This window comes from Echiichthys vipera (genome assembly GCF_963691815.1).
Source record: "Echiichthys vipera genome assembly, chromosome: 8".
NCBI classification, from domain to species: domain Eukaryota; kingdom Metazoa; phylum Chordata; class Actinopteri; order Perciformes; family Trachinidae; genus Echiichthys; species Echiichthys vipera.
Genome location: NC_139833.1, coordinates 27,754,653 through 27,765,451, shown reverse-complemented (window position 1 = coordinate 27,765,451; position 10,799 = coordinate 27,754,653). Strand labels below are relative to the sequence as shown.

At 41.5% G+C, this 10,799-nt stretch overlaps 1 protein-coding gene across 1 annotated transcript in view; it reads right to left on the bottom strand.

The window, feature by feature from the left end:
• Window positions 1-232: 232 nt before the first annotated feature.
• The window catches only part of emc2 (ER membrane protein complex subunit 2), a 34,005-nt gene continuing 23,438 nt past the window's right edge, over window positions 233-10,799 (bottom strand). The window contains exons 8-11 of the mRNA XM_083918972.1: window positions 9,539-9,620; window positions 9,181-9,291; window positions 7,374-7,478; window positions 233-890 (exon numbers count right to left, since the gene is read on the bottom strand). Of these exons, the coding sequence (XP_083775098.1) occupies window positions 804-890; window positions 7,374-7,478; window positions 9,181-9,291; window positions 9,539-9,620 (385 nt within the window). The 3' untranslated portion in view covers window positions 233-803. The remainder of the gene's footprint in view (window positions 891-7,373; window positions 7,479-9,180; window positions 9,292-9,538; window positions 9,621-10,799) is intronic.

The following is a 10,799-nucleotide window of genomic DNA, read 5'->3' as shown; positions in this document are numbered from 1 at the left end:
CTCATGGAGGAAGAGGAGGAACATTTTTAATGCTCCTGTTTGTCTGTGTCTGCCCTTCATAATGGCAAATGTATCTAATGCTTCTCCAGGATAATTATAGCAGGTTCAAATGTGTCAATAAGTTATCACTGTTAGGTACAAAATGACTATTTTAATACTCAGAAATACATTTTTAAAAAACAACTGCTGCTACAAACACCCATTAAGAAAACATGTCAACAATCAGTTCTACTTTTATTAAGACATTTTAATGGGTTAGATAAAAGAAACGTTTTTTATTAGATAAAGATGTTTCCTTTACATATGGTACGGAAACAGTAAAGGACCTCAGTGCAGACAGGTGGGATCTCCACATTGTCTTTATAAATATCTTTTCCTGTACAGCTTGTTATCTTTCCTAGTCACAGTTATAGCCTTGACGTGGATGTGCTAATTAGTGATAGACAGTTAGAGATTAACCTTAAAGATGGTATGAGCTGAGGTTGGATAAAATAATCCTGTTGTGGGGAAGTCACAGCTAGGTTAACACTAAGAAGAACTTATTTAAACAATATGGGGTACTTGGAATTTGCAGTTGTAGGTTCCAGATGGGTGGAAAAATCTTTACACTTCAGGAAAACAAATGTCTTCCACTGTCCATGTCAAGTTCATTCAACTACAGGACCAAACTTCAAGGGATAAAGAAAAAAAAATCTGCTAAAAGATCCGGTTCTGGTCACATTGCAAGGCAATTTGAGCTGCCATGTCACTCTAAGTGGCTGTATGTGAACAAGAGGGAAGAAGGAAGGCGAAGTCCAGGACATCTAGGGCATGGTGATCTGCATGGACTCAAGCATCTCCTCCACCGCCTTCATGGAGCATTTGTTCTCCTTGGTCCCACGACCGGCCAGCTGCATGTCAGAATAGGAAGGTGAATGGCAGAGAGACACCAAATGGGACATAGCGAGGAAGAGAGGAGGGGAAAGGAAAAGAGAACATCAGCTCAAGTGCTCTCTGCACCAACTAAAGCAATGGAGAGCCAAACATACTTAACATAGCATCACAGAGGCCATGATAACCTATTAAAGAAAAAAGCCAGAAGCCAAGATAATCAAAGGCGATGGCGGTCATTAACAGCCTTGTAAAACAGGTTATGCAAAGTAATATAATGTCTCTAATCGGCAGGATTGTCCCTCAACTGTTGCATGAGTGCCATTTTAGTCCTCTGATTGTGCCGGAGCTCCGAAACAGGATGCCCACATGATTAGTCCATTTCCATGGCCTCTAGTACAGGAACTACATAACACTCCATTCTAATTTCTGCAGTGTCCACAGGGTTTCACAGGAAGTGGCGCAAATTATAATCCACAAGCACATCCAGGATTACTCATGCATGCATATACAGGCACACACTTTTTTTTAACCCAATTAAACTTTGCAACAAACGAGGCATCCCCTCCAAAAATACCAAGGAGAAAGACAACTTCCTTTACCTTGGGCAGGGGATCATGCTTATGAAAAAGGTTCAGACTAATTAACCTCACTTCACCCACATTTATAGATACATACATCTTTATGAGATCTTTCTAAAAGAAGTTAAACTCAAACTGATGACATTTTTATTTTAAATAAGATAAGACCTGCAGTTCAGTCAGATGCAGGTTTTTAATGTTTTATGTATGTTAAAACCATTTCCGAGCTACAATGAGCCTTAAAACAAAGCTACATTAACACTTATTAATAGTTAATGTACAAGACTAAGAGTCTACAGCCATGCTCATGGCTCTGTGGGGTTGTGCTTAGGCACAGGGATAGTGAAGTAAATGCTAACATGCTCATGTTCACCACTTGGGCTGGGTATTGTCAAGAACCTTACGATTCGATTTGATTTTGGTTCTTCAGGTCACGATTCGATTTGATTTGACTCTTCAGGTGACGATTTGATTTTGACTCTTTAGGTCACAATTCGATTTGATTGATCTGAAAGGTTTTGATACTGATTCAGGAATAACTGTAGATGACAGAAATTCACAAATAATGAATTAGGGTACCTCCTGATAATTGATAATGTTTGCAATATTTGTTTAGAACAAACTGACACCAACAGAAATTAAGAGAAGATAATAGGAAGTATAATTATTACTATTAAAATTACTTCATGAACAAGTTCGTAGGACGTCTTACGAAAAGTTATGCAGAAATTGGTATAATTGTAAATTCAAGTAGGACGACACCAGTGACACTAAAAGCAGCCGGACCGGAGGGCAATTAAGAAAAAAAAAAAACATTTTACAGCCCGATTTCAGCCTACAAAAGGTGATGGTTAGGGTTAGACATGAAAACCACTTGGTTGGGATAAGAAAAACGGCAGTGGTTTGGTTTAGCCCGTCCATAATATAAATGGCCACCACCCGGGAAATTAACCTCACTTGCCCGGGTTAGCGTCCGGCTGCTGCTACTCGCTTTGGCCGCCATTGTGTTTGAATAAAATTTGTTTGGTCGAGCAGGTCCTCCGTACAACGCGAATCACACTATGGCGTTGCCCAGAGCACCCTCTCTCAACTAGGGCTTCATTACAGCGTAAATAATCGATTTCAGGATTTTCTGAATAGATATTGAATTGGGAAATATTATACTGCAATGCATTGATGAATCGATATTTTTACCCAATCCTATTCACCACCACTACACACAAAGTACAGCAAAGACTGATAGGAGAGCCATTAGTTTTGCAGGTATTTGGTCAGAATCAAAAGTAGCGAACAAATTAAAGTTTTAAAACCCTGCTGCAGCATAGAGGCATTGCAGTTACGTCAGCAACAACTACAAGACAGCTAACCAGCAAAGGACAAAGGGGACCTTTCAATTAAATCATTAGGAAAACATCATTACCCTGAGACGAACACGGGCAGGAGATACTGTTTCAATGCTGCCTCTGGACAAGAGAGCACATGCTGCATGTCCTCCAAGAGGAGACTCGAGATGAACCGATCCGATAACTGGATTGGATATCGGCTCAGATATTGACTAATTAGCTGGATCAGATATCAGGTGAATGAGGCCGATATTATTTCGATCCAGTCATTTCTTTTTTATTAATATCATACACAGCAATTAAGTTACAGTGATCTAGTCGCTTCAATTCTATGTTTGTGACACGGGTTGGAGTTTAATATTACATTTTAAAATATCTGTTTGTAGTGCACTTTACATGGAAGTGTTACTTTGTTAATAAATAATATCAAGTACATTCATATCAGTGTTAATTTGTTACCTTTTTTTTAACAAGACAAAATGTTTATGTCAAACCTGATGCCTTCACTCACATGGACAGGTAAACGGTTCATTCATTCAACAGTAGTATTGGATCGGTATTGGGTACCGCCCGATACGCTCAGCCCAGGTATCGGTATTGGATTGAAAAAAACTGGATGGGTGCATCTCTAGATGAGACAAGCTCCTTGAGAGTGTGTGCACACTTGGGCTACGTCCACATTACTAAGTTTTCATTCTAGAACAGTGTTTTGAAGTGAAAATTATCTCCGTCCACACAAGCGCTTTATCAGAAACAATCTGAATTAATATTAAAGTGTAATTCCGGCGCAAAATCATTCCATGGTCTTTTTCGGCATTTACATACATCAAATAAGCCATCGAGACAGTTTTTTTTTCGTGTATGAACTATTAACAGAGAAATCCGGTAGAGTCGCTAACAAGCGGATGTGGCTAACACTCATTAGCTCGGGGCCCTAACCAAAAATACTACTCAAAATAACACTAAACCTCTGCAGTAGCATGGTAAGACTCCCTACACATGTATGTACATGGTGAAAAAGACCATGGGACGATTTCACTCCGGAATTACACTTTAACACGCATGAAAACAAATATTTTATATTTATTCATTCAACCTTTGGCTATGCTCAGGCTTCTACAAACAGGACCTAACTGTAGCCTAAACCTAGCCTATACTGTATTTCCATGGCTAAAGTTTTTTCCTTGCTCTTTCGCCAAACTCCATCTTAGACAGGGAAGTTGGCAAAGGTGTACAATTGGCTACGTAATTTCCGAATGTGACTCATTCTTCTAGATTTAGGGTGTGTGTGTGTGGTGGGTTAGCTATAATGATCAGTGCATTTCATTGCCTTGCTGCCTAATGCGCCATTACCCAAGGCCCGGTAGTCAATTATCTCCTCAGCCTGAGGTGAGACCACCACATTAACTCCTGCCCTGTTCTACAACAGACCAGACAGCTCCACATCTATTTAGAGCATCTGATAATAGAGTCATGACACAGTGGGAGCCTGTGATTCGTGACAGAGGAGCTAATCAGAGAATCTGTTTAAGAGCTAGGGCAGGAGGGCAGGCCATGTTGTGCTGCTTTGAAGCCCCCTGCACCTACGACCCACACATCTACAGGTCTTTTACATGTCAACCAACCCCACCAAGGTAATTAGATTTCTTTTTAAATGGGCCCCAGTCAGTCGTGACCTCTCGCTGACGTCTGCTCCCACTTGCACTCACCTGCCCACCTTCTTCTCACACTGAGGTATGACAATCACCAGGTACCAGGGCCTAATAAAAGTGGACAACTGACAAGAACAACGCTTTAAAGGGGGCCATCAATCAGCAAGCACAAGCCCACAGCAGCCTGCAGCTGTCTGATGGAGGCCCACACTGCCGTTCCCTTTTAAAGATTTAAGAAGTCATTTAATTGGAGTTGGGGAGGCAAGATTACACCTTGTCATTTAACTTCTCAAATAGCTCCAAAAAAAACATCTACAAGTGCACACGTGCATGGTGCCAGGCTTGCATACACATACTGTACATATACACTCACAGTTGAGTTGAAATCCCAGTATAACTCCACTATTACCAGGCAACTTAAATAAATACAAGAGGCTGTAGACCAGGGCAGAAGCAGAGGGGCGGAATGAAGCTCACATCATGCTCCCTTGAGGACATAGGTGTGACTGACTGAGGTGTCTCATTATCGTCACCATGGGGTCAAAACAGCATAAAGTCAAAGCGTTTTAGCACTGGCCTCTAAGTGTAGCTGAAGTCTTTCAGTCTGCCATGGCAACAATACAACTGAAGCAATTTTTCAGTGATGCCCGTATTAGCTTTATAACTTAAATATCACTTCAGTCGTTAGTCCATTTAAAGCTGTAAATGATAAATATGTTATTAATAACATAGAATTGGTGTATGACTAGTAATATAAGAAAAAGGTTATTTATATATATATATATATATATATATTACATTATTCTATAACACTGCAAAGTGTCCATTAATAACTAAAATCTACGCTGATCTATTAGTACAAAGAGTCTACTGAACTGCATATATTCATATGTAGGGCAGCGTTTGGTGATGTTTGCCTTAATGAATCAAATAGTTGGCTATCTGCCTCCCAACGACATATGCATGTTCCCTGTTTGTGCCACACCTCCATTGCAATAAAGAAAATATCTAAGCAGGAAAACATGTGCTACACTACTGGTTGTGATACTGACTAATCCCTGTAACAAGTTTCAGATAAAGTCTCAACGTAGTGTTGTTTCCAAGCTCAGTCGATGTAAACAGCCTGGCAACTGCCAATAATGAATTCATAACCACTTTGAATTATAAATATAAAATGTTGAGTAATATGTTGACAGAAGTGAAGCTTAATTTACGGTATCAGGATTTCTGGCTGTCCTGTAAAAGTCTGACGCTTTGAATGCTTCTTATGTTACACTTAAGTTCTTCAGATAGTTGGAAGCTCCTGAGTTCTCTTCAAATATGATTTTCTTTTTCCACACTTTGTTCCTCTCCCTCTTATGGGCCTCTGATTTATGATTAAAAGTTAGCAGTTTGAGATATTCATCTCGTCCCCTGCTGGGATCAAAGACATTCTAAGACAGCGAGGAGAAGTCAGTGGGCATAATGATCAAAGTGACGAGTAGTGTGGACCAAACATCAATCGAGACATTGGATTGACTAATCTTGTTGACCGGACCACCTCTACATTTTTCCATTGATCAAGGAGATCTATATCTGCATACATATAAAGTGTGAAACAAAATAAGCTGCACCTCTTCAGTTATGACAGTCCACCTAAACTCTAACCGGAAAGCAACAAATTTACATGACGTTACTATCATGCACACTGTTTCCAGTAGAGCCCTCAGACTCGTCTGAATGCTCAACATGTGAAATGTGTCTTATTAGGCTAAGACAGCAGAGTGTGGTAAGACATGATCTTTAGAGGCTCAGTGGGGAGTCTCTCTCCCGCTCTCCCTCCCTCCCTGTCTCTCTCACACACACAAACACACACACACAGGTTAAACAAGGAACCGCTTATTACATGTTTAGCTGTCGATGCCCAAATAAGCAACATATATGGCTCGCATGGCAAATAAGATTTTTAGGTTTTTAAAAATGCTTTTATGCCTGGGTTAATATTACAACGACATAAACCATTTTAGTGATACCATCTGAGCAACTCCTCACTTTTTCCACTCTTTGCTTGGTGTGTAATGTGCAGATACTAGTATGTGAGCACACATGCACACACATACACTTCCATCCTGTATCTCCCTTGTATGTCCACTTTCTTACTCTCGGTATTTGAATAGGTCAGAGTTACAATGTCTACATTAAGGGCCCTAACATTTTTCTTCTAACAAATCCTCAAATGGAAAACTAATGAAGTTGATTATAATTAATATTAAATGTATATGTACCTAAGAAACACTGCAACTGAAGAAATAACATTCAAAATCTATAATTAGGCTTGTGAATTTGCTGGGGACCTCCTAGTTTCTGTTCAAAGGCACTCAAGGGTCACAAAACCTCACTTTCAGAACCACTGAACTAGACAACTCTCTGCTACAGTTTAGTGTGATTGTGGTCCTCAGAGAATCAGCCTGTGGCTCTGTTAGAAGCTCATCTGTGAGGCCAGGGTGTGGAATAAAGTCTTAGCAGACGTTGTGGCCTTAAATAAACACATTAACATTAAATGTACCCAGACACACTGAAAGACACTAGGGCTGTTATTACAACATTGCAAGCTGAAGGCATCCTTCAGGACTGCTTTGCAGTCAGGGGTCATTTGATGGTGGTAAATACTTTTCACATACTATGCAAATGAGGGGATTTCTGGTGTCTGGATATTGTGTGTAAATGCCCCATGAAAGCTAAAATACAACAGAAGAGTCAGAAGACATATGATTGGTGGTTTTTAGTGTCTGGCGGAATGAAGGGGGATGTGGGAAAAATATGTTTTTCAGATGGAGGGAGACACCAGAGATATGGAGGCTACACAAGAGTAATGAAGGTAGTGGCAGGAATAACATGTATTGTGAAGCTAGATTATCAAGTCTAAAGACAATTATTACGGGACTCACCTTATAGGCTCTATTTATTTGAGTGGCAGCCCAGGCAGCGTACTTCATATTGTCCTTCTTGACCTTGGCACTAACTTTAGGACTGGCAGCAATGTGACTTGCAGACTAGAGGACAAACAGAAAACGGCAGGAAGAAGCAGAGGAGAGAACAGGGATGTTCTTGAATCAAAACTTGTTGAAACAGCAATAAAAGCATAATTGAGATGAATGTGCAACCACTCTTACCATCTACCACTCCACTAGTCATTGTGGCAGAATGAAGAAAAAAAACAAACCTTGGCCTGATGACACGGGGGAAATCATTTATGGGGAGGAAAAAGTGAGTGTTTTAATGCTTCATACGTAAAGTGTCACTTAACAGTGCCTAATTTCTCTAACACCATCGATTCACTGCGATGAAAGAACCTTGTATGTCTGAAAAAAAAGGCGCACTGTGTGAATCATGGTCTATGCCTGTCCTGACAGCTCCCCCTCTGAACCACAAATCCCATGTCTTTCCCATGTTCCTGCCATCATCTCCACACTGCAAGCCCCAGAGGGCTTACTCTGCATGCACTTCAAAGCCCTCCCTACCAGTGTGCTGAAGCTTTTACTACACACCAATCAACCCAGCAGTGGTTTTTTTTTCAATAAAATGGTTTGGCTTCTGTATTTTTTTAGTAAGCATTATCTTTATTTCTCTCTCTCTTTTTACACTCAAGAGCACCCTTAATTTAGATTATGTAAACCCAGACAGGCTATCCCCGAATAATAGTGTGCACCGTTATGAAGGGAAATCCCCACCCAAGTGTTGTGAGTAACTAACCCACAGCCCAACTGCGGTCAGTGCTACCAGGTCTCCCGTCGAACTGACTCAGATGATGCGAGATAGGGAAAGTTTCCCGTCCTTTCGCTGAACTTTTTGCACCTGTCAAGCTCTAGACCACCGAGACTTGCTGACAATCTGAAAAACACACTCTAAAGACGGATCTGTGAATGATAAAGACTAAACTCCCAACTCAAGTATCCATTAAAGACCTGAGTGTCACTGGATGACTTGTCAGGAAACCATACAGGGCCTGCTCTGTCTCCAGTTGAACGTGAGAGTTAACAGAAGCAACTGACCCTGCCCTGTGCCTCCTGTACTCTGCCTACACCTCTGAGTGGTTTCAGAGGGTATGGGCTGCTGTGAGGTGTTTGGACTACCTGAAGAATCCCAGTGCTGCAAAGAGGAAAACACTGGGGCACTCTGTGTAAGACCTGTTTCCCCTCTCCACCTTTTATTCCCTGCACCGCTTCGTTTGTGTTTTTATGTCAAGTCTCACTTACATATGATGCATTGGTACAAGCAGACAACATCCTGTTTAAACAAATATGTAGATGAAAGTGCTGTTGGGCCAAGACTACAATCAAACTGGCACCTGGTTGGACTACTTGCCATGGACAAAATGCTTGCAGCGGTTGTACTGCTCTCTCTCTTGCGCTTTTCTCTTTTTTACTCCGGGGCTACTTTATTTATGTAAGTCATAAACATAAAAAAATGTCTCACCAAAAGGGTATTATTACTAAAATAAAGCGCTCCAGAGGGGCAGATTTTTCCAATGCTGGAGTTCACCGTCTGAGTCAGCAATGAGCTGACCTGTCTGAGAGCCCCTTCTTTTCTCCCCCCCAAAACACACTTACAATCACAAAGTATAGTCGTGCTTGACACACTCAGTGGCCAGCCTCAACTTTGACAAACCACAGGGCTACAAAAAAAAGTTATTTTTGTTTTTTCTTTCTCACTCTCTCTCTCTCCCACTTTGTCTTCATGCAAAGCAGTACTCACCATGTACAGACCAAACAATGCCCTCATGTTTCGGTTGTTCAGCCTCAGCGCCTGGGAAAAATACTTTCTGGACAGCTCTAGGTTTTCCAGCCCCCCCTGAGTGTACTTCACCTGTGTGAGGAGGCATTAAACACGGCCAATAAGTTTTGTTAAAGGGCAGCTCAAGCAATGACAGCATGACATCTGAATAAGCAATACATGACAACCCTGCGTAAACACATATCCTTTCATGAGCCTATATTCCCAATGACGTTAAGTGCGTGTCGGTGTCTCTCTGTTTTACAGAGAGCTACCATTCAGAGATTTATTCCACAGTTTGCACCCATGTTTGATGACGGACATCCAGGCGGGTACCTACCTCAGCGTACTGCTCACAGTACAAGTGATTGTGAGGATTGGTCATCATCAGCTCCTCCAGACAAAACGCTGCTTTTCCATAGCTGTGGAAATGACAAGGAAAACATTAAGCCGATTGATACAGCTGTGGATGTGTCATCCTTTAGCTTGCTCAACTGTGAAGCATACATCTATGCCCAATAAATTTACAGGTATAAATTTGAATTGAAAACTACGGGGGGTGCAGGTCAGTTTACATGCGATGGACTTAAAGCCTATGCTGTGGAGATCTGTAAAGATACGCCACATGATGTTTATTAACAGGCTTACAGTAGAGGGTTTCTCAGTCCAGACAGCTGGTAAAGGTAAAAGCCTATCTAGTGTGGTGATTCTCACTCCTTTGGGGACACTAAGGATCAATCTTGTCCGTCCGTGTGTTTTTTCAGCCTTTAATGTGTAGTTAACTACCTTCCTGAGGTCAGCACTACAGTAAGAGCTGGCACACTGTGCCTATACTCAGATGAGATCACTTCTCAGCAGCAGACTGCTGAGCTGTTGACCTCACACTAATCTGCTGCCACTCTACTTCTAATACAGTTTCCCCTTCCCAGGCCCAGGCCAAGATGAGCGAAGACACAGTATATCATTGAACACAAAGCCATAAAATGTCTGTACACCTAACAAAACAGAAGCCGACGCACACAGACCAAGGCAGAAGCCGAGCTACCAACAGAAAAAGGAGCTACTCTGTCTGTCTATCAGCACATCAAAAAAAAATGAAAGTTAAGGTCATTCTTTGTAGCCAAACTTTCACTTCTCAAGCGATGCCATTTTTTTCATTTTGCTTTATACTATTTGAACAGTCTTTGCGCAATCCTTATCAGTTAAAAGAAACATAACATGCACTGGGATAGATGGGGAGTCATTTCACTGCGAGAGAGAAAAGAGGGAAATGCTAAGATGCAGAGTTTTTGTGGGAACCAAATGATCCAAATGTTGCCTGCCACAACACAAAGAACCTATCAGTCTATTTAAAGTCTGCCATGGTAACTAGCTGAAAGATTAACAGCATAGGAGGGAAAGGAAGGTGGGGACAGAGAAAGAAAGAAATAAACAGGGAGAAGGGGTATAGTAGAGGGGGGAGATCAGATGGCTTGGAAGGTTGGGGGCTGCTTACAATTACCACTTCCTCCCCATAAAGACTTTCAGATGTGTTCATGCAGTGGCCGTGGCCTGCAACAGGGCCCGCTCCATCAGCCATCAACCGGAATCTTGTACCAGAG